Below are 25,213 nucleotides of genomic sequence, written 5' to 3'. Positions count from 1 at the left end.
CTCCCGACGTGGAGCCACCTTTCTGTGTGGCATCTTTGACAAATGGCTCGTCCTTTTCAAAAGCAGTCAGCTGCAATAGACATCAAACTGCCTGCTCTGAAAACAGAGGGGCCGGCCCAGAGTCATCCATTCAGCGCAGAAAGCCGCCCCGGACCGCCGGTCCGGATACAAACGCCGCGCTTGTGCTCTGCTCGTGCACAAACTAGGCCGATGTCAGCCAGTGCGCTCAATAACAAGCCACAGCGGCGCGGTGGGGGACTCGCTAATCGGCACACTGATCCCGGCCGAAGTCACGAGAGCAATTATATCATCGTCCGAATGAGCAATGGCGGTGTACTGACCTCCACCAAAGGGTGCCCATATGACCCTGCGGATGGTTTTCACCCAATCCTCCATGTCATTCTGGGTGCTGGCCATGAGGAGGTAGGTCTCATGGTTGGCTGTCATCCGCTCTCTGTCTCCCCCTGATCAAGCAAAGCAGAGACATAGAAGAAGACATAGAAATGTTAGTCCTCAGTTTAGAAAAAGATTTTCACGTTTCCTAGAGCTAAAGAAACTTTCCTTCCTGCAACAAGTCGACGGGGGAGTGACACGCTAATGCAGTTGAGCACAAGCGAAAACCTTTTTAATTCCGCCACACGATGAATCAAATCAAATGTTTACATGCCAGGGCAGAGCCGGAGTGGATGTTCCATTAGAGCCAGACCCTGCATCCTGATTAGACCCGTGGATCACGGCCACAAGCACTCCGCCGTCACGTGAAACCCGACAGCTCCGAGTGGAAGCCCTGGAACCGTTTCAGCGAGTCTGGCTGCGGCGGTCGCCATGACAACGCCAGCGATGGCGCGGCACCGTGTCGGGTTGATTGGGACGAGACGGACAAACAAGAACCTGTGGCATTTCACAGGAAGGCACCTGGTCTAATATAAGACAAGCTGAGCTATTAGGAGGCGAATGGAGCGTAGCGGATGCAGCGGCTGAATTATTCATGATGTCCACTAGGAACCCTCCGCTATTGATTTTATCACAGGATGAGACCTGCCTGTTGCGTGTAAACATTATTTATAAACTGCAACCCCAAGTGACAAGAAGATTCAAGGCTCTACTACATTAAAGGATTAATGCAAGTATTCTCAGCATAAATAAAAAGCATCTGCATCTATTCTTTCCTCTCTATTCTCTCCACAAATTATTAGAACTGGACTTAATCATCATCACTGCTCCTGTCATGGACTGGATAATTAACCCCTACAGTTTAACATCTCAGTGAATATCTGGTTGGACGACAGCCGTATGGTCGGTATCACAGAGGGGGCAGCACCACCACCTGTAGTCGGAGTCAAACTTGAACAGTGACATTGACGCTTCCTGTCAGTCCTGATGGGATCCTATTAACAGGCAGCAGATGCTTCTGTCCACGTGGGGCGGCTGCTGCTTGGATCACATACTGATATTGAAAATCTACCTTTAGTGCAAAATAAATAATAACTCAGAAATAAATAAAAATGGTATTAATTGTGGTAATTATTCAAGCAGCTACTGTTTCAGATGTTCGGTTCGTTGATACGGATGGATATAAGACTGTTCCATTCATTCATGAATTCATTCATTCAACCAATAGTCTGGTTATACCGCACCTCGAGCAAAAGTGAAACGCGTCAACAGTCATAATAAAGAAACTGCAGTGTTTAACTGTAGCTATTTCAGAAATTAAATGTGCCCGTTGACTCCAGCCATTATTCACCATCCGCCATTGACCTGCCCCCCCACAGCTGCCATTAATTTCACGTGGAGCAGACGCAATCGATGAACTTTTTTTCGATAACAGCAGCTGGTTTTAACCTTGGACACGCAACGGAACGTGTTCCGCAAAACCGCGTCTGCGTTCAAACTATGAAATCCCCTCCACCGTTTCACGGCGGAGGTTTTACGCAGCGCCGCTGTCAGTAACTGGACCCGCACCCGCGACGCGTGCCCGCGACCCGATGCGCACGCTGTCAGTCACGCACTCGACCTACTGTACAACACGGCAAACCCGCGAGCGACTCACCGGCAAACGTGCGGCTCACGTATGAAATCGCGCACGTGCGGTTTTCCCTCCGTCGCCCCTCGTGTTTCGTGGAGGAAATCCAAGTTCTCCGCGTTAGAACGCACAGCCCGGCGGATCAAATGATGGATTCATTCAGGAGGAGAACACGTCGATGAGTGGCCACCGCATGACCAGGGCCGTGCAAAGCTGTTTTGAGCCCCCCCCCCCCCCCGTCAACCCCCCCCCTGGAAAGACCGGACACTGAAAGGTACAGTAAAGTGGATTAACTGTAACTTTTATAAACGTTGCTTCCAGTAAATGTAAAAATCATCGGCAAAAAGTGCGAGAAAATGACAGTATTGCAGAACCCAGAGTGATAGGATTATAAATTGCCAGGAGCCAATTATGCCAGTAGTGTGATATGTCATGTTTACAAAAAAAAGCTGTTGTCTGGGAGATGCTGTCTGTTCCATTTATATGAATAAGTATAAAAAATATGATAAGCCTTTTTCTTTACCGCTCAATTCCCAGCCCTACACCATGTTTAAAAAACCCACCGTCACCTTTTTTAAATTGGACCGGTCCTTGCAGGAAGTGCACCAGCAGGAGCACTGATAGCGTGACTGGACCTGAAGAAATGACAGTTCCACTGATTCATTGTGCCTTCGCAGCACACAACGCAGAGTCTTATAAACTTCAGAGGACAGCGAGCGTTGGAGACCGAGGATCCTCTTTCATGAGACTCAAAATGTAATCCTGATGACAGTATTCACTACAGTGAAGCCACCAGTATATTAAAACGACAGTTTAATTTACCTTCTGCCTCTTATACTGTATATAGAAAAAACCTTAACTGCATCATGCTGCAAGATGCTATTTTATAAGATAAAGAACATTTATACAAGTGAGTAATTGCTCCTCAAACTAAACCACTCAGTGATGACGCTCCTATTATTTGTTTCCCTCTGTCATTATCATCCGAGTTGCAAGCAGCTAATTACCGTTCATTCCAGTTGTGACCACTGGCTTTAATACGTGGACCGGACCCAGCTGCAGACTGGTGTTTAACTGATGCTTCAAAACAGGTGGGAGACACAACAAAGGATCCCACTGTGCTGTAATTGCTCACAAATACCTGGAGCGCCCATATGCTTCACTTTGACCCGTTTACCTGCAAGGGGGCATATAGAAGTAGACATTTTGCTAAATGTGCACTCGTGGAAAACAATACACCCAAAGTGAACTGTTTTTTGGCTACAGCGTCATATTTAACAGACAAATGTGAGGGTGCTATTGATTTTTTTCATTCAAATCTCAACCGAATGTGGAAAATATTTTCTGGGAAACGTGTCCCAGACTTTAATTGTGCTGTTTGCCAAGTAGAGGAAGCAGCTGCTGCTACTTGGCCCAGAAAACAATGCAGACACTATAACTACCTTCTTTAGCTTTAAATGACAGAACAATGTGTCAGAATTCTCCCAGACTCCGTGTGTACAGTGGGATATTAAAAGATTGCATCAGTGCCTTTAGTCTGCGAAGAGAGCCTCCATGTTTGCATGCAGAGGCACGTTGAGATTTAATATTGTGTCTAATGATAGTGCTCTTACTGTAGATGTCAACACATCATAAATACCTCCAGTAGAAAAGGAAGTAATTCGCAGAGTGACAAGCCACACTACCTAAAATGAATTAATTGGGAATGAAGGTGGACATTGTCTAATTCCTACAGTATCTGCAGTAATGATATCATTTGCATCCAGAGAAATACATGTAGAGTATGTGTCTATGTACAGTGAGTCTTTAGAGAGGGTACAAATACAAGCTACAGTATTAGGTCCAAACTGCTCAGATATAGTTATTATTATTACCTTGGTGTGATGATAGTGAATCAGATACTCCGTACTGCAGTACTCTATGAATCGCCTGGTGAGCCACCTCCATGCCTCTCCTGTCCCTGAAGCTTCCTGAATGGGTTACACAGTCCTGGCTGACTGGGTTAACATGAGGACGGGGGTTCCTCATTGGAGGAGCGGCTCCGCCAGCTTTTTGGCCCGGCTCAGAATGAGTGAGTGAGTGAGCACAGCTGAGAGGGTGTGAAAGAGAAACGGAGCGAGGGAATGGGAGGGAGGTGAAGTTTGAAGAGGGGGTTGGAGAGTCCACACACACGCACACACACACACACACACACACACACACACACACACACACACACACACACACACACACACACACACACACACGCGCACCAAGTTCCCTTAAGCACTGTAACAGGAACAATAGGGAACAGTCTCTGAAGGCTTGGCTGGAAGGTTTTATTTACTGAAATAATATATGTTCCAGATTTTTTGAATGAATTACTAATTAATTATTCCAGAGAAATAGATTAGAATAGATTTTTGTTTCACATAAATATATATTTAGGAAAGGACCGAAGCAATAATCTGTTTCAATGACAGCTTTCTCAGATGACATCCCACTCGCATCCAACCTACCCATCATATCATGAAGCTTGAGTGTATTAAGATGCTCTCTTCATGTACGAGAAGCCTGCTGGTCGTGGTGCACAGCCTCCTGTGTACACAGAGCCTCTTTCTCCGTATCTGTATGTTCCATGTATAATGGGTGTCCTGTTTCACTATTCCCCCCATACGGTATCGATGGCTAAGGCTCTTTGTGGTATCACGGTGGTCCCTGCCTGTCAATAGGCATAATCCAAAGGCAGACACCACCGCATTAGCCTCCGTCTGACTAAAAATGTCGAGAACACAGACCCCAGTCTTCCTGTGGCTATCGCTTTCCATCTGATGCCGAATGGGTCGCAGCGTGAATAGGAGAAGGGAGGTCAAAGGGGACACGGATTGTTTGCCTCCACCGCACCGGTAGGAGCCCAAGCCAAGCGCCATGACCTGAAGCCACAACAACCCGGAAAGGGAATAATTCTGCTGCCGTGAATTCCCTCACGAACGGCAGCTGTGGAGCGAGAGAGAGAGAGCGAGCGAGCGAGCAGGAGTTTTAATGAGTCGTTGCGAGGACAGTCGGGGGACGCGTCGGGTCAGTCCGTTCAGGGAGGTCACCGGGCTGTCGAGGAGCCAGAGCTCTCTATTCTGATGTTAAGCCAACTAAATAAAGAGCCACGTCTGTTTGTCCTGCCAAGGCGGCTATAAATATGCCATTATGTAAAGGAATCAGGTTCAACTTTAGGGAAGGGAAACACAGCAGACTTGACTTAAAGTCCCACATACACAAAAAGGGTTTTTACAAATGGCAGACGTTTGTTAGCGCCACAGTCTATGCAGCTTTTAACAATACCCGCCTATTTCTCTTCTACTGTGTCACTGACGAACACAAAGACACGCCTTTTAAACTTTGATGTTTCTATAAGGTTTCATATAGTTTAGAATTCCTCAAAGGCAGCGCGTCAGTGAAACAAACACCAGTGGCCGCCCTGAGGGCAGGAAATTGGAGTCGAGCGTAAAATAAGATATTTCTGCTTGGAAAATGGCTGCAGGATAAATGACATTTGTGGGAGATGTGAGCCATTGTAGTATAAAAACCAAATGTTGTATCAAACCAATCAATCATAATTAATAATGTCAAATGAACCCATTGTCTGTTTAAACTGGCAGCTGAGTGATATTTTCTCAAAGCTCCCTGCAATTAATGCAATTAATGTACATTTTGTGTAACTTATTTGCCAGTTTATTATGGTTTGTTCTGTGCAGAACATGCAGCGTGTGTGTGTGTGTGCGCGTGCGACACGCATACTTGCATCCCACTATGATCAATGATAAACCAGCGAGGACGCTGTGGCTGCGTGGCCTGCATGCCACGAATTCCTACTTGCCGTGCACAAAACAAATGATCTCCCACCATGTTTGTCCAAATTTGTTTTGATTTAGCAGCAGGATGTTGGGCCACACACACACACACACACACACACACACACACACACACACACACACTGCAGAAGATTACTTCCAAAACTAACAACTTTGACGTCGGACACTTTGTCCTGTGACTTTGTTTTTTCCTCATTCTGCACATCACGTCGTCCACGTCCACATCTGCCTCTTTGTTTTCAAATGCCCCTGATTTTTTTCAGATCCCATCTTAATTGCAAATATTTCAACATGTGTTAAACATAACGGCAATTATGTTGGAGGGGCCGCGTGGAGCCGAACATCCTGGCTCCCTGAGAAGAGCCTGAGCCACCTCTTATCCGCACCGCACAATGAAACAAGGAGCGGACTTGACAAAGTACCTGCTGCTCCGCTCGCTAATACCTTCAAATATCACCTTTCAGCACTGATGAGGGCTCCAGGGCAGACGCACACCTGCACTCCCTGCAGCCAAACACGGTAGCCTGAGTCAGACCGGCCTTTGGGAAAGCTCTTTGGATGTTCCATCAGAGGTTATAGAAACCTGACTTCTGCTTTATTGTGACTAATTGAGGCAGAACAGCGTGAGTGTTTGTTCTATCCTTGTAGAAACAGGTCCAAGACCCCCCCCCCATGACTTGACTCCTGTTTTATTATGACTAACTGTGGGGGAGCAACGCTGCCTCTAGTAGCAACACGGTACATTTGATTCCTTATATAAAATATAAAGAAAGAAATATTGATGACTTGGTATTAAGAAAAATGCTTCTCATGAGTTTCATTTGCCTGAAGAAACAGCATTATAAAAAGAATTCACACTGGTTATGTGTCACAGAAACATTAATCAGCAGCTTCATTTATTAGATTGCATTTCGAGATTGAAGGACCTGTCGGAGATAAATCTTACCTACATTAATCATTATCTCGCACACACCTATCACTTCATATTTCCCCTAAGTGATTGATGAGGTGGATCTTGGAAAAAGGAATCGCCCAATTTGCGACGCTTTTTGTTTTTCTGTGCCCATGTGTGTGACGGACACGCTTTCATTTCGGCCTCCGCAGCACCTTGTCTCTCCACGTTCTCCCTGTTTTTTCTGCCAAAGGCGCCCGAAGCGCCGCCGGCCCACGGGGGCTGCAGTGCAGTGCAGCGAGCGGGTCGGACGATGAAGATTGGTGGTGATGTGAGTGGAGAGGAAATGCTGATGGGGAAGTTGGCCCGCGGCGCGTTTCGTCTGTCAAACTCATGCTGATGTTGCTCGGTTCTGGTTCAAACCCGGGCCCCAGCTTTTCAAATGGAACCATTTCATATAGGATTATGACTATTGCGACTCTCTGCAAATGTTAATGGCGAATGCCTGCTGTGTTTAATTTAAACATTCTGGTTGTGTTGAAACCAGTTTTCAGTCTGTTTTACTTTTTGGGGCCACTTTTCAGTCTTCTGCTGTTTTTGCTCTTACTCCTTCACCTTTCAACACCATTTTCTGAAATATATTTCAAGCCCCGTCCGCGCATTGAAGCCGTTCACTTCCTCTTTCCATCTGTTCTTCCCCACCGTTGCATGAGAACATCTTTACAAGGATGAATTTACAGGCAGCTGGGAGCAATAATTCAAAAGTCTCCTCTGTTATCTGCCTTCAGCAGCCAAACCCGAGTGAAATCCGACCCAGCGATGAGGATGCTCCCTTAACAAACCTTTTCCTTCTCCTGCCAAGGATTTTAAAGCTGTGTACTGTGTGCAACAGAAGTAGGAGAGCAACACAGTCATTACAATGCAACTCATTTATTCACCAGAGATGCTCTTTGCATTTGGCAACTGGAGCATGTGATGCAAGTGTAATTTGTTGAACACCATTTTTAAACTGGAAATACTTTGTACTGCACACAAAACAGCATCCTATGATGCTAAATGCTAAAATCAGCAGGCGAACAAGCATGTTTGTGTTTTTGCAGTATATTGTTTGATTGGGTTCATTCAAACTTTTGGCTTATAAAACGCAATAAGACTGATGTTCAGTCAAATAAGAACAGACGCTGACTTTTCTGCAGCTGTGATTCACTCAAATGACAGTTTGCCTTTCACGAACTGTGAACACACGCTCCAGATGGAAGTCTTTGTAAAACAGGACATGCAGGGACGTCAGAAAATCGCTTCACATGAGATCAGAGCTTCATCAAGACCATTAACGGTAACGTGTGCTTAGAGAGAACAGTTTGAAGTCCATTCGCAAATACCTCTGTGCCTTAAGTTAAGGACCACTAAAGCTCAGTGAGAAGCCCTTCCACCCGTCCCCTCAGCCGTAACTGACACTAAACACACATCGAAGCCTAATAATATCTCCGCCACCGTCGTAAAAACTGGCCGAACCAGACGCAAACGTGTCACTCCTCATTGCCGTTACGTAAAGACACAGACCTGGGTTGGAGTTGAGGTCCATGGGCTGCAGAGGAACACCGGTGCCGTGCTCTGCTGAGGGTCGAGGGAGCAGCAGCCCCACTGTCGCTTCTGACCGCCGGCCCCCCAGCGCCACTTCTTCATCTGTTGTCGTTGTGCGCCGCAGACGGATTCGCCTCCTCGGCACCGGCGCCCCCCCCCCCTTATTCTCCCTCTCCTTCCTCTGCTTCTCCTCCACCTCATGCAAGGCTTCTGCCTAGGACGTCACATGGCCAAGTCAAAAGCGGGTCGGTCTGCGGCGCCAATCAGCGGCGCTCCGGCAAGGTCCGGCTGAGGCGCGTGTGTCTGCCCCTCGGGAAGCCTGTCCTCCACATGCACTGGCGTCAGAGAGGCCGCAAACGCAAGGAAAGCATATTTCTGAGGCAAGTGTAGCGTCGAGCGCGGCGGCGAGCCGACGACAAGATGGTGAGTGTGCTCGTCTCAGAAGGAAGCGAGAGGGGTGGAGTGGGAGCTACTGGCGAAGGAGGGGAAGGGGGGGTTGTAAATCAAGAAGCCCTCCCTAAACCTGTGAATGTGGCCGACGAAGTAAGTAGTGCAGGCGCTCGGCCAAATGACTCATCCACGGCGCTTTGAGTCTTTGACTGCAGGGTCGGCGAGGCTGCTGCCACCGGAGACACCCGGGCCCCTGATGACCTACTTATTGTTTAACTGAGCAAATGCTCGTAGGCCTCCGTTACTCCACCACTACCTGTTGGCCCCGGGATTCTGGGGAGACGTCTAAATATTTACCCGGCGCGAGAGCAGTTTACATACCACGGGTCTGAGGGTTCTAGTCAAGGGTTCCCGTCAGACCAACATACTGATTCAGTTCACTGGAGGCCAAAAGTGAGACCTGGTCAACCTGATACCCGTGGGGGAGGGGGAGAGTGGGAGTGTGTGACAAGTCGAATGCCGATCCACTCGAGCCTGTTATGTAAGCATCCCCGCTTCCTGTCCCGTCCCTGTTCGCGTCCCGGGACTCGGCCCCAGAGCGCTTCCTCCGGAGGATCCCGGAGGAGGAAGACGCCGAGGGGAGATTCTGGAATTCTTGTTGTGTGACAATGAGGCGGATGTACAATAGAACACACCACCGACCCGTGGTGCCTTTTTTTTTAATTTGGTGGTTGATCAGTCATTAGTTTTTGAAAAATGGGTCATCAGAATGCGATGGCTCCAACTCCCAAACTTCCAGGGAGTTTGAGTGCTTGGTTCGTGTTTTCACAAGAAAATCCCCAAATTGCTCCGCGTCAGACATTTTCCAGTGCACAGGAGCTGATTCTAGCTTCCCTGTGACCCTGAAGAGTCCTCTCTCCCATGCCTGTCCAGCTTTATCTGGATGGATGTCATTCATGCCTCCACGCTGTCTCGGCAACCTGTGCTGAATAACTTTCCCAGACTCCTTTCTTCTGTTTCTGACTTTCTGTTGGAGCTTCTGCCTCTTTGTTTGTAACAGAACATCTTCCAGCTATTTCCCCACCGTCGCTCCCTGCTGCTGCAACGAGACAATGAACTACGTTCTGCCGTCGCCTACTGAGACACTGAACAGTTTTCCAGAGCTGGAGACGGATCATCCTCCACTGTTTCTGCTCCAACTCGAGCTCCTGCTATGGAAACTAAGCCGCAGCAGCTTTGTTGGCCTGGAAGAAAACTTTCATTAAGGATTTCCAACTGGGCTCGGAGCTCCTGTACTCACGGTGCTTAAGGCCCTGAGGTATTAACACCAACTGTAGCTTCTTAGCACAACATCACATTTCACCGCAGAAATGAAGCCCATGCTTCTCATCCTCCGGGGACCTCTGGTGTTTGCACATTATCCCCTCTGAAAGCTGGTGTGTTTACTGTAACGTGAAACATGGCAAGCCCCGTCTACTTTCCATAACACGGTTTATCATTTCAGAGGCTGTGTGTCAGCGCGAGCTCCAAATGAGCTGTACCACTCTCAAACACAGACATCCTGCACTACGGCCTCCTCTGGAGAAAGTGTTACTCGTGAAGCCAGTAGGTGGCTCTGAAAACACCCTTTTGCATCAGTGGTGCCCATTATATCACACAGGCCAACACTCATGGACATGAAGGCGTTAACTTCTTGACTGCATTATTAGGGTCACTCTCTTGATGTGAGTCATAATTATTATTATCCTGTTCCACCATGACTGATGATCATTCCGACATTGGTGTTGAGAACGGCTACAAGCAGCTACTGCCCGAACCATGCATAATTCCATTCAAGTCATCAAAGTAAAGTAATGGGGTACAGTATGTATATATAAATAAATATATGTGTAGTATTTTTATTTTATTGTATCATTTTGAGTCTTTGACAAGTGTGGACATCTCTGCTTAACGTTCAGTGCAGTAGTTGATGCTATACTAAATCTGTTGAATGATGGAGAACCTTTAAAGTAGGCAGATTTGGAGTCAGTGCAGACTTTGTGTGACTAGAATGCAAATGTCCACTATGCGGTGTTTGACTTTGACGTCCTGCTGGGATGCTGTGGACTCAGGGTCCCACATTCATACATTAGAGCGGACGGGGACGCAAGTCTCAGGAGTCCGTATGGGAAATGTCAACAGGATCGCAGTCCTCCAGGAGGCCAACAGCTGCTGAGCCACAGACGCCAGGTAACCGACTTCATATGCACATTAGATACACACACACACACACACACACACACACACACACACACACACACACACACACACACACACACACACACACACACGCGCGTATATAAATATAGTCATGAAAAGACAAGAAAGAAGAGAAAAGTTCATCTTTTGACCTTTTCGAAAATGTCATATCACAAAGTGAATTCTTCAGAGAGAAGCGGACGCTGGCGCTTCCCACAGGGTCTAAAATGACAGACTAGTGGGAGGCATACAGATGAAGCTGGTGGACACAGTTAGATGCAAAAACACAACCTTGTCAATAACATCCATAACATCACGCTCCCTGCTTTCCCCCCTAATTGGATTTATGATGCATTTGACTGTATGGACACTAAATGTCCACCCACTAATTAAATCAATATATCAAAACAGGGGAGAGCATCTCGTTTGTCCCGTGTGTGAGATTTATTTGACCAGTCTGGTGTATGGATTGTCATATATTCTAGCTGTGCTGCCTGAGATGGTTTGCTCTTTTAATCCATGCATCCATCAATCCATCACTGACTATAGGTGACATACCAGCTTATTAGCTCCCCATAATGTACAGTAGCCTGGTGTGTAGTCTTAAAATTGCATGTCTATCTCCACCCTACAATAGCAATCTTAGACCGACATTCACTCGTTACTGTTTAATAAGTAGCTATAAGGAATAAGTGAGATTAGCGCGTTAGCACATTCCAGGACGAACGACAGTGTTTAATTTTCTCCCGTCTCAGCTTTCTCATTAGACGCAACGCAATGGAGGGCCTCTTAACATTTTCAAACACTTCTCTGATGTCTGGCTCTGATTTACTCCCACTGTCGCCTGCCTACACATAACTGCACCGTAATTATCATAACTCAATCTCAACAATCGCGCCGTATGAATAAAATATGCACCTCGGTGACATATGACACCCGTAAGTCACTGCAGGCGGTGCCAAGGTGTGTAATTATAACTGTACGTCATGCATATCGACCAGGATCAGGATCGTGATGGAGCAACAGCCGCTGACTATCTAAAAACACACTCACACACATCTACATACGAAGCTTATTAGCTGTTGAATGTGATTTGTGCATGTGGGGAAGTCGTAACTGGGAGGATGTGTATCCAGCTCCCACAGCTGAACTCCTGCTGGTCCAGTAGCATGATGCTGCCACTTCTACTGGGATTTTTCCTTTTCAGTTGCTGTCTGTTTAATCTTTCAGGATTTTCACTGTAATTCCTCAGTGAACCACATGAGGGCACTGTAACACTTACTTAGGCTTCCCTGCAGCACATTCAGCTTTAACTACAGCTTTGACTCCATGTCAGCTCACCCCAGTGGAAGAAGTGCCTGCATAGGAACTCTATAGGCTACGAGCCTGGAGCCACACATTCTCCTCTGCCGGTGTCTGTAGAGATGTAAACAGCATTAAAGGCTGGACGCCCCACCTGCTCGCGGCAACACGATCCTCTCATTAAAGAAGGGACGGCGGCCTCTGGGGAGGAGAAAGGTAATATTCCCATAATTCAGCCGCAGTGGCTTGCCGTGGCCTGACCAGGTACTCTCACCGAGAGCCGAAGCCTGAGCCGGAGGCAAACGGAGAGTGACATAAAAAACTCATGATCCAGCCAAAGCCTTGAGTTTATTAGAGCTTAGTGAATTGAGAGCACATCGGGACCTCAGCAGGGAGTCCTGCCTTGCCCGTGTTCCCTCTGGTTTAATAAGAATGGCCTTATTAACCATAATTAATCATAGGTGGACCACAGGCAGCGACGTGTCGCTACAAGGGTTTATGCAGCTTTGACAGGTAAATAAATGCCAGGTCGGCCATTTTATCTGAATTCAAAGTGTATCCCAGCCATGAAACACAGATTCCCAGAGCTTAGAGCTCTGTCATGTCCTGCAGCTGTACTTAGATCAGACCCGTCACTCTGCCGAGGCTCCAGATATAAAATTTCACGCTCATCCTGAGTGGCGGGACGTTTTCAAGTATTCAGCTTTTAGTCCTCTTAGGAAGCAGCCCCATCTGTTCCTCATGGAGGAGTACAGCTTGCAGGTGCATCCAGATACGGTTCTGCGGGATATGAAATAAAAACTCCAGGAGTGTTGTGTAAGAAGCTCCTGCACTGTAACTTAAAGTTGACAGCTTTGTTATGGTTCCTCTCTCCTTCATTCAGGCCCACATGTGGGTTTGCATGTTGCAGCGTGTCGGGTCTGGGTGGGCAGAACAGGAGCTCACAGCCTGTTATGAATATGACACAACCGCGATTCCAGTCTAAATATTGACGCGGATGTGGTGAGGCGTTTAATGCACGCACCGTCCAGATGTGAGAGGAGCGGCGCACGAAGCTGCTTGAGGTGCGACGCTATCACAGATTCCAACAGCGCCCCCCCCCCCCCCCCCCCCCCCCCCATTGCAGATGTCCTGACGCTGGCAGCAACCAGACCTGGCTGGTGCTCAAAGCTCATCGCTGCCTTCAGAGGACAACGGGCGACTCTGTGCAGCAAACGTCTGGACCCCCCCCCCCCATCGCTTCTTGCCTGTCTGTCTGTCTGCCACAGACTGTCCATGTTGTGTTCAGGGACGCATTTAGACCAGTGGAAGATGTGCGCAGTGTTATTTTCGCCCTCGTAACAAGCAGCGCTCTGTTTTTTTTTAATTTATTTTCTGTCATGATGCGGGATGAGGAAAAAGCTTAAAGACTGGTGGAAGCCCTGAGTCTCTCACAGTAAACACGGGAGCAGTCACCTCGGGTCTGTGTGAGGAAGTTCACAGCCATAACAAACTCAGCTGTTGATAGTGCAACAAAGGCAGTTTACTGCAGACACTGTGGTCATACAGTAATGTGTGAGCAGATTATATTTAAAGACGCCACCAAAAATAACCTAAAAGTTTCAAAACCCAAAACAAGTTCTCCTTTCCAAACCTGTATCACCCATCGTCTGCTTGGCCGGGACACACACCGGTTGTGTATTTCCCTAAATGACTGGGTGTGGGATTACTGAGCAGATTTCACTTCCTGACAGTGAAATCCCCAACAGACTACATAAAGTGGCATTTTTTAGAATGTGGGTATTTCCCATTTTAGGATTTTTGTCTGACCCATTCTAATTTTATTAACATTGATTTGAGCATATCTGATGAGTTCGATAAATCAGGTGTCCATTTGCCTGAATTACAGTACAGGTGTGTTTAATGTCTGTATTTCCCGGTAGCCTTTTATTATTTGTACTTAGTATCGCTGTCCTAATTCTGTCCATGTTGAAGGTGACAGACATGTTAAATTATTTTTATCTTCTCCTACCTGGAATGACTTCGAACAGATATTTTCCCCCGTCATCACCGTTGGTCGGATGCTCGGCGACCTTGTTTCCAGGCAGGCAAATGGTTCCCTGTGGAGAAAATACACAGCTTAAAACATGATGGAGGACTAGATACTGGCTTATTGGTTAGACTTAACTAAATGTTATGGGGGACTTTCATAGTTACTGATTTAATCCTATGCAGTTCACGTCTGCTGTAGAAACCAGATGCATGTTTTATATCTGTCACTTTTCAGATATTCCACATCGTGCCCAGCTGTTCTCCTCCCGAGCTCGGCAGCACAACTCAGGGAAATGTGCTTAAACACGAACATCAGCATCTCTGCGAATGATGCATACGTCCCCAGGGATGACGGAGCTGACTTACTGTCAGATGTGTGTGTGTGTGTGTGTGTGTGTGTGTGTGTGTGTGTGTGTGTGTGTGTGTGTGTGTGTGTGTGTGTGTGTGTGTGTGTGTGCCGGTACCTACTGCTGTATGTCTGTTGGTGGACCTCATTAGTGGTCGCGATGGAGACAAATGAAATTCACCAAAGAGGAAGAAATTCCTCTGCCTTTGATTAATATTTCTCTTTTAATCGTCCATCCGTTCCCTAAACTGTTTATCCGGTCAGGGCGGCTGGAGCCAATCCCAGCTGTCATGTGAGCGCTTCAACTCCACAGTCAAGTTGTTAAAATTAGTTCCACATCAGCCAGCTGCAGCTTTGATGCCTTAGCACAACTGGAAGGAGTCGCTGACCTGCCTGATTGAACTTTTTGCTACAATGTTTTACAATTTTAATTAGGAAAAAAAAAAACAACAACGGATGTGTAACAAGGCTGGATGCAGGTTGACCCCTAAGGAGTCATGCAATAATTGATTAAAAGCTCAGGCTCCGATCGTTAGACTGACCTTTATCTGGACTAGTGCTAATGCAGACAAGATGTTCGCCGGCCACAGCATCGGACTTAGGGACTCACGCACACGACGGGAACTGAGAGGGGGGTCGTCTCCTCCCCCCTGAGAGCGAGCGCTCGTTAATGAGCCATAACTGTGACAACCAGGAAGTGGAAACCCTACCTGAGGCCCCAGATGAGGTGATTTAAAGGGGGTTGTAAAGATGGCACAGACATGCCCTAAAGTGGGAGAGAGGACAAGCTCCTTTGATGTGGTTGTCACAAAGAGAATCTGCTTAGCTTCAGTATCACAGGATTAGGAGTGCTTTTAAGTTCCTTTTTTAGGGGGCACAGATCTTTTTGTCATTTGCTGTGCATTGATTCAAAGGAAACCAGAGACGTCTGTAATGGATAACATGTGGGTGGGGCAGACTTGAAGGAATTGGTACTTTTTTCCACTACATATACTCCTAAATGAATAAATAGGCCGCGTAGTCATTCCATACTCCAAAGCCATAACACCATGCGTGTTCCTCTCCTCCTCTTTTAAGCCACAGCCACACTTTCCACACTGACATCCTCCCCGGTGGCCCGTTGTTTGCTGCAAACAAACCCAACCGCACAGTAATATTTACCCTGAAACCAGTCCGGTATCCAGGCCCAGCAACGTTATTTTAGGCAGCTTCCTGCATTTTTATATTGTCGTTAACTAGGATGAGGTCATTCTCGCTACCAGTGTAATGACACAAACCCAATTAGGTTTTATTCTAAAAGCCAAAGCGGCCGACACACAAGCACATATGGGACACGAGAGGCTGTGGGAGATCTGTGAGGGAAGCGGCAGCAGGAGGCTCAGGCTTGTAAATAGCAGCTCAGCCTGTCGAGGGACTGTGTCTGAGGCTGTGTCCAAGCGTACGCTCCAAAATATATTCAGTACGTGACTTTTTTCTCAAACAGCAGACGGTGAATTCAGCTCGTTTAAAGTTTGTGTGACTAACCTGCGACAATTCAGTGCAGACGTGATGGTGAATACAGATTCTTGTGGGATGTCCTTGTGTTTGCTTTGCACAATTTTGGGTTTTGCAGTAATTGACACAGTTGAACCAGAAAGCTCATGATTCATAAATCTAATGAGGAACTGCAGAGTTACGTCATTAATCTCCCTTCTGCATTCAGTTCACCTACATGTGGTCTTTGAGCCATTGGTGAAATTATTTTGTTTCAAATCACATGCTTAAGAATACTGTCACTGAGGTCTGAGGCTTGAGACGCAACCTCAGTTAGTCTAATTATGACCCAGACTGTGACGTGTGGTCAGGGTAGGCAGAGGAGGCGGGGCCTCACCTCGCCTGACAGTACCATAACATGACTAAAAAAACTTAAAATAAATATTAATTTATGCCCATTGATCTGTTATATATCTAAAATATTTTTTACCTATAAATTCAATTATGTTAATATTTTCCTGAGTAAAAATGGTTAAATCTGCGCATTTCCTGATCTAATATGGCGAGAAACTAGAAGTGAGGCGTCAACGAGGGTAGCCTCAACCTCAATGCTGAAACTGTCAGTAAATGGGCTGATACAAGCCGTAATCCCTTTCTGTTTCACATTTTGTCTCCAGTATGATGTTTGCAGCCTTCATACAGATTTATTCTACACCATGACTGCGTACAACCTGCCTGATGTGACCTAATAAAAACCAACAGAGAAAACTCATGAGGGGAGGCTGGACAGGTCTGCGCCTCACCTAGAAGGGGGCGCTGCTACCACCCTTTAACGCAGGGTGTCCCCACAAATGGGTTTCAACTTTCTAAAAAGACTTACTGAATGACACACAGAATCAAGTGCTTGAGAAGCAAATTTGATCCTTGACTGAAGAGCAAACCTGTAAAACTGATTAAATCAGTATTTAGTATTTAGTTTTAAAAACAACATAAAACTTCACTGAGGGTCAAAATTGAACGTCTACACCTCTCTATACTTTAGAATGAGTATGAATTGTGAAAAATAGTGTACACTGAGGCTATAGGTCAGGTCTCTTACTGCTATAAAACAAACATTACTGAGCTGAAATTGATTAAATTCAGGTTGCAAGCTGATAAATGCTCACAGTGAAGTCAATCAGCCAGACGTTATTGGTGTAACAGGTCGTTGAAGTGTTGATCAGCAGTCTTGAGTCCAATAATGACTCCAGCTGCAGCGAGGACACAGAAAGTCAAACTCTAGACATTTTAGTTATGCTATTTCTTATATAACGGGTGTAAATACACTTGCATGTGTTGATTCTTTTCAGAGTCTCCTCTCTTGCCTTTCTGCTCTCTATAAAGTGTGACTGTTAAAGTGTCACAGTTATTAATGGTGCTCGGCTCTGATCACTTCTCTAGTTTCAACCCAATAAATGTCATCATTATATCCCAGTTATAAAACAAAGGGGTTGTGGTGCTGAGCCACAGTAAAGCACTCACAGCATCATTCCACCGCTGCAAAACAATGACTGAAACAATTATAGACTGTCAGCTGTGAAATGATGGTGAAACGGAAAACGTCTCCATTAAACGAAGACGACACAACAGAGACCGAAGGTTACGCGATTTGAGGTTTGACTTTTTAAGGGAGGGAACACAATATTCTGTAACTGCAAATACGTTTCTGATATTTTAGGTCAGAATTAGAAAACATGCTGAACATAACGTTTGTTATACGCCAAAACCATGACATCTGTAAATAAAGCCTGTGCATTGATTTAGGTCTATAGTATTTACTATAGTACTTCTATAGTATCTTTTGTTTACTCAGTTCTCCTGGTCCTTTCAAACTTCAGCACAGCTGCAGCAAACTTGGCTCCGTTGGCAGGCAAAGTATGCAAAGTCCCATGAAAATGCAAATAAGCCGTTTTCCTGCTCGTCATTTGCTCGACTCCATCCATTCATTCACAATAGTTGGAACCAAGCTAAATGTACATAGCCTGGCTGCATGCCATGCCCCCTTAGAGAACCCATGGAGGCCCGGAAAGGCACCTGGCGGAACGTACATGTACGACCCACCACAACCTGCTCATTTGCTCTTTGGAGCTTAGATGTGTCTAATGCAGTGTGTTTCATGGATTTAACAATAGCCAATAATTGATAATTGATCTACTAATTCCACTTCTAATCCCATGGCATGATCCGCTACCTGACTTCCTGGTCTACAGCATGTGTGACACCAAACCAGTGCATGGTCATGTGATTTTTCACTATTGGGATCAATGAGGGGAGGGTGGTTGGAGGTTTTGATGATGAGCAGGATCGAGCACATCTTTGATTGATGGTGATCGACTTGTGTAGATCGACTAGAGAAATGTGGCCATGTTGTTTATCAACCCAGGCTTCGTGCTCATGTTCACCACTCGGTGCTTGAATTAGGATAGACATAGATTCTGTGTAATATTCATAAACAAAATCACTGTTTTACTAATAAACCAATGTCTGTAACTTTGTGAAAATGGTGTAATGGGGTTAAGAAGGTTTGGTGAGTGAGGCCTGTGGCTCCATTAACACATGGGACATGTTTCAGCAGACTGCCTGATGCTGTATCTTACATGATAAACGTCCCTAGGACATAAACATAAATGGATGTTCCCTACTAGATTAAAAGCTTAGATGCAGATTATGTCGGCAAAGAGATGATATGCTGATATTTAGCGTGGCTACAGGTCAATATGTACATATGAAAGGAAACACAAGCCACAGATAAAGCAACAATTCTGTACAAACACCAGCACATTAGACAGAACAATGCAAGTCAAGACACTGCTCTACAAGGTTATGTATGGGATTTATAGCTTTAATACGCACTCATTTCCCAGAATGTGCCCAGTTAGAATAAAGCACATTATAAAACTGGGGATATAAAACTGTTTGGTATTGATGTGTTGTGTACTGTGTGTGTAACATTAAACCGTCCCTGTGAAAGATTATTATGGCCACTGGTCATGGGACATTTGAACCATCTGTTCCTGATATAGAGATATCAAAAAACATTTGAAGGAGCTTTTAGTGATACAACATTTATCTGTATAATAAGACCAGAACCTAGTCCAGTGTGAGTTAACTGACGCCTCCATCCATCAATACAGAGCTCATTAGACATGCAGTCACCATACAGGGAATGCCTTCACACACACACAACTGTCTATTAATAAATGTTTCGGCTCTAATAAATGAGGCTTCGCTATGATATATATGTAAGAAGCGAATCAATGACCGTCACCTGATGGAATCATACTTGGAGCCTGAAATCAGGCTCCTATGATGCTTTCATTCATTTTCCTCCTTCCTTTGATGCTGTTTTGGAAAATATTTATGGTTCTCTGGCAGTGACGCAAAGATACAGAACTGGTCTCTTGTTTAGCCCCGTTCAGTGTCAAGGTCAGACGATCTTCACATGGGGAACAAAAAGCATTTTATTGATTTAATGCGGCTTCTTATTAAAGTCAACCACAGTGGTTTGGTTGAGTCCCACTCAATTTCTGAACATGAATTATTAAACCTTTATGGACTCATTTCACCAGAATTGCAATATTACATTTTAATGTCTTTCTTTTTATGATCCATTATGATAAAATACAACTGGTAATGTATTATTTCACAATTCTCTTATTCATTCATGACATTGCTGCACTTGCTTCACTGGCACATACAGTGCAATGCTAAGTGGTTTAAATTACAATAATCATACCATCTCGGCCAGCTGGCTGAATGCGGCCTTTGTTCATGGCTCGGCCCAGTGAAATCAGAGGGAGCGTGTGTGCATACGGGCCCGTGGACGCGTGAGGGCGGGCGGACGGACGGCCCACTGACGATAAGCCCACACGCGCCGCGAGCGTACGGACGCGATCCATCTGACTCCCATCTCCAGATTCCACGCATTGCTCCGAGAGGCTCGGCCCGAGCGCGCGGGACACAACACGGTCCACTATAGAGACCGAGATAATGGCGTCTCTCACATAGCAGCCAAAACCCAGAGGTCAGAGTAGAGTTCTGTCTCTGACCTAGTTTCATTGAGATGTCCCACTCTCCTGGAGCAGTTTTGGATGTCTGAAATTTATGTTGCCTTTGTTTCAGAAGTAGGGCAACAATGGAAAGGTGCGAACCAGGAAGATTGGTTGTAGGGAATTAATACAAAGGATTTCTGTATAAATATAGATACTAGAGGACTGCACAAGGGAAAAGAATTGTTTCTTGCCATTGTCTGTAATTTATTATGAATTCCTTCAAGTGGTATAAAAAGTTGGTGCTCCCGAGCTCCATTCCGACTACACTGTTCTGTTTGAGGACTTCTGGATCCCAGTCAATGAGGAGCATGTGTTCCCGCTGGACCTGGCCGCCGGCCCACCTCCAGGTTTGACCTTCGCTTCTGCTGCTCGTGTGGCGGAGGTTTAGCCGAGCCGAGCTCGCCGGGAAATCAGCCAGACGGAGACGTGGGTAGAAGAGCAGCATGAAGATTTCAATTGTGCTTGAGTTTTCCATGGAAAAATAGGATATTGTTTGGGTGGTGGAGCCATTAGGGAAGATTTTCCTCTGTGTATATTGTGCTTCTTGAAAGAAAAGCGTTAGCAGAGCAGAGCTCTGTCAGAGGAGAGCACATGCTTTGTTTGTTCTGTAGCTTTACAGCGACGTGAACCTACTAACTACAATGGAGAATACAGTCAAATTTGCCACTGATTCACTCAGAACGATTATCTGCGTGTCCTTGTCCTAAGAACAGATTCTTTTAATCGCAGCTTCAGTGCAGAGCCTTACTGACCCGACCTTGGGGAATTAGTCACGTATCCCTTTTCCGACACGTTTTCTCTGGTTTTTGCTGGCTAACGAGAAGCCAGCGGCTGTCTGGCTGCGTCTTTGTTCAGTCTACACATGCTCAGCGAGAGACGCTGCCTGGTTACAGTAACGTTAGAGACGGCCTTCGAGTCTGCATCGCTCTTTGCCTCCCCCACTTTCAGTGGAAGCGCTCTGTAGCTTACTTTGTCTTTCAGTCAAAACAAGCCGACTTTGCACATTTCCTATTCATAAGTATTTCACAGGACAGTTACAGACAGTACAGGTTTGCAGCCTCACCAGGGCTTTGGTCTCCTCCTCGTCTTTGTAATAGTGGAGCTGGTCCCCGCGCAGCACAAACCAGCGGCTGTGCCAGGTCTTGACGAACCCCCCTTGCTTTCGGAGCCACCCACACCTGATGGCACTGGACCGGGCCTGCCTCTGAGCTTCGGCGCCGGCCGGACCCCCGCTGCGTTGGGGGCTGCTGTGGGACACGCCCTGGTCGTCCATCGCAGCAGGTCTGCTCTGCAAACGGGTGAAACAATGGGAATCTGTTCAGAGCTGACAGAAGTTCAACAGGATTCAATTAGACCAGACCTGAGACGAACCAATATATTCTGCATCCTGTTACATGATGAGTGCTTCCTGTTCTCCAGTAGTGATTTTTCAGAGCTCAATAGAAGATTGTGTAATTTGAAAAGAAAAAGAGGAACTGGAGGAGGAGGAATTCCTCAGAAATCCAGTTATTTCTTTTGATTTCCGTTTTTTTCACGTCACCCACCTACGTACAGTATCTCGGCCTCCCAGTCTTTCTTCTGAGCAATCTTTGATCTCTCATTTCTACGTTTTTGACAGAACCCCTATTGTTTGAATGCATGAAAATAACAGTTCCATCGAACACTAAAACTCTTTTCTATTATCATTTTTGTTATATTTAAATGGTAACATACTCATAAATGCAGCCTTTGATGCACCCGGATACACGTCAACACATACACCAGGTGTGTGTGTGTGCGTGTGCGTGTGTGTGTGTGTGCGTGTGTGTGTGTGCTCCCCAGCAACAGCACACATGCAATGAATCAGCCTCCGCATATTGTTTCCAGAGCATCGCTCAGACCGCTGCCGCTCAGCTTTTAGCACCGCCGTGTTATCAATGGCTGCGGTGGAGCATGGCTTGGTGGACGTCCAGGCAGCCCACGGATCCAGATGACGACCAGATGCGGCGCGACCGCGCTACAGGCAGCAGTGCAGCAAGTGCGGCAGGGAGTGGGCTCTTCTCAGCCCAAAGGAGGGAGCTTTGCATGGACGCGCATGCAGTAACATGCTCTCTCCTCTGCATTCCACAAAACAGCAATTTCCCCCTGTTACTGTACATTGAAGTAGCCATAACCCACCTATTACCTTTAATCCACCTCCACTGCTCCTTCCTTAAACAGTAAAAGCTATTATAGAAAGAGCCTTCTGTGCATGGGATCCTTTACTACTGCTTCATTCTGAGCGCAACCACGCACACACTCGCACAAACCGTGTAAACAACTCTGCTTTGCTGATGGAGTCACCTGCTGTGTTGTCAGTCTGCTGCTACGGCCCCTTTACAGCTTAATGCCTCCTGCACAGGCCCCTGTTAACAGCACTGCAGGGATCCGTGCTGCGTTAGACAGTAGCTGGAAACTGTAAATAACTCATAACTCCTCTTCTCTAATGTGAATAAATTGGAGCTGGCTGAGAATTTACGCTGCACTGTTGCACATCAGCTGTAATAAATAGCCGGTATGCACAAGTAGAAGGAATTATAATGACAAAATCTATAAATGAGCAGCCAAATGCAATAAGATTAAAGGCTAAGGTAGTGATTCATTGGTAAATTCTGCAGCAGCCTGATGAATTGTGACCTTTAAGATTTCATTTAATGTTTATGCTAAAAGAGAGTTTGTGGGTTCTATTGAACCAGCAAAGAGCATCCAGGAAAAAATTATACAGTCAAAGGAATAAAATATGTTTTTATATAACCAGCACAACTATTCATGTCTTCCTGCACTGTTTGTATCTTCGCAGCACGTATTTGGTGATAACTCGTTCGGTGAGTTTTGATGCAAAAGCAAATCGTTGACCTGCTTTTCAAAGGGGGATTTTCTGCACGACCGTTCTTCCTGCAGACAGTGAACCTCCCCGGTGGCTCCAGATGTGAGCGTAGGCACTTTTATGGAGCAAATGCAAGAACACATTGATGCCTGGCGCTCGTGTCCACTCAGCACATTGAAAAGAGCCTCCCGGAGGCGCGTCCCGTGTCCCTGTTAGACACCTGTGCCTGCAGGTGCACGCGTCTCGAAAAAGGAGAAGCGAAAACACAGAAACACGGCGTCTGCTTAGCTCCAGAACAAGAACAAGATGTCACCACGGCACCAATGATAGAATCTGCTTTGCTCGGCTTTGCTCAGTGTCCTTGTGAAAGTCCGTTCTCGTCTGTACAATAATGACCATGACTTCCTCTCCAGTGCAGCCACTGTGGCATCTGCCTGCGTCTAATAACACTTCATTCCGACTCAAGTGTTGCGACATCCTGGGTTCAAGAATATCCCAGGATTTTTCTCACAGCACTTTGACCACGCTGAGAAGTCGGTGGGAAGAGACACCCTGACCTTCACTGTAAACAAAAACAGCCCAGTGTGCACACACACACACACACACACACACACACACACACACACACACACACACACACACACACACACACACACACACACACACACACACACACACACACACACTGTACTCTCACTGCAAAGGATGCACTAAGATAGTCACAGATCTGCCCCCTAAGGTTTTGTGGCATGCGCTATAATTTTATAGTACAGTATACAACATATTTGTGGCTCTGCGGCAGTCGAGGAAAACGCCATGTAATCCTGGAGAAAGTGAACAAAAGAGAGCCATGGGTGTGCGCGTCTTACTAGACGAGCGAATGTCTCAAGCCACAGTTCCTTCCAGTGTTTCCTTATAGACGCTCTCAGTCTGTCTTCGTCTGTCATTAACGTGAAACAGAGGCATCTGTTGATTGTTCATGGTTCAGGAACATGCATGTGTGTACAGTATGTATATGTGTGTGTGTGTTCAATGCCTGTGGGCCACACAGGATCCATCTCGCAACATCAACAGGCTGCTGGTTTCCAGTGCTCACACAAAAAGCACGTGGGCACTTACTGATCACTGTACTGAGCTGTTTTAATAAGCTGCTCTGGAGAAACTGACCGGCTCACCCTTTTCACAAAGACAAGTGTCCCCCCTCCCTTCTTCTGGCTTATTACACAGGCTCCTGCCCAGACTGGGCAGGGACAGTGGGAGGGATGCTGGGAGACCACAGGAAGCTGCACAACCTTAGATCTGCTGCCTTTTCCTCGCATAATGACGTGCATTAATGTGCTCTGCGTTATGCTAGTTATGCTAGTTATGCTACGCCTTCAAGCCTGTTACTGCCACCTGTCAAGCTTTGTGTTTGCACGTGGCTCAAACATTATGATAATGGTGACAGATTTATGGCTTGTCTGTGCTTTTTTGGGGGGCTAACGAGGAGCTAATTAAATCCCTGTCTATTTGTTACCATCAGTAGACTGTAAACAGTGTGATAGATGATCTACATGTCCCCTCCCCCCCGGGATCAGCCAATCCCCTTCCCCAACTATGACTATGGAGGATACGTGGTAAAGATAATGGGTGGATCTAATGGCTGCTGGATAAATTGCAGACATGGACCCGTTGACCATGTCCTTTGACACGTGGCAGATCACTACCATCTGTCTTCAGTCCTAGGTTTGGCATTCACCTTGCCAGAAATCCATGTGCCAGCTTTCCTCAGATGATGGGATGGTCGACGGTGCGTGAAACAGGAAGCTCAGACAGTGTTACCGCACAGTCTCATCGTCTGCTGCTTATCTGATTATCTTCTCTCGCCGCAAAGTTGCCATTAGGTTGTGATTTGCAGCCACATGAGATATGACGTCTCTCTCTATATATATATGTAAGTCAGCATGTTTGACAGCTGGCACTGACATTAAGGCCGCCTCAGTCTAACTCAGGCCACAGGTAATTGATTGGCCGTTCACTCAGTGTGAAGCTCAGCTTGAGCTGTTTGCTAATGCATGTGCTCAAGCACCACCACAGCATGCAGCGGGGGAACATGAACTCCACATTGCCAGTCGGTGCTGTCGAGTCTTTAAATATTCCTCCCCCCGAACCCC

The 25,213-nt window shown here is 46.3% G+C and overlaps 1 protein-coding gene across 5 annotated transcripts in view; it reads right to left on the bottom strand.

Annotated features, from left to right (window-relative positions):
• The window catches only part of arhgap24 (Rho GTPase activating protein 24), a 32,998-nt gene that overhangs the window by 5,762 nt on the left and 2,023 nt on the right, over nt 1-25,213 (bottom strand). Inside the window, exons 2-4 of one of the 5 annotated variants that reach the window (XM_029169660.3) lie at nt 21,279-21,503; nt 14,286-14,373; nt 342-464 (exon numbers count right to left, since the gene is read on the bottom strand). In XM_029169660.3, coding sequence (XP_029025493.1) covers nt 342-464; nt 14,286-14,373; nt 21,279-21,488 — 421 coding nt within the window. In that variant the 5' untranslated portion in view covers nt 21,489-21,503. Of the gene's footprint in view, nt 1-341; nt 465-2,050; nt 2,203-3,897; nt 4,156-8,323; nt 10,844-14,285; nt 14,374-21,278; nt 21,504-25,213 lie in introns of those variants that run through there. The other 4 variants (XM_055513233.1, XM_029169663.3, XM_029169662.3 and 1 more) reach the window with 4 other exon arrangements.

Source organism: Betta splendens, chromosome 12, assembly GCF_900634795.4.
Source record: "Betta splendens chromosome 12, fBetSpl5.4, whole genome shotgun sequence".
NCBI lineage: Eukaryota > Metazoa > Chordata > Actinopteri > Anabantiformes > Osphronemidae > Betta > Betta splendens.
Note: the sequence above shows the minus strand (reverse complement) of the source record. Positions and strands in the feature narration are given on the sequence as shown.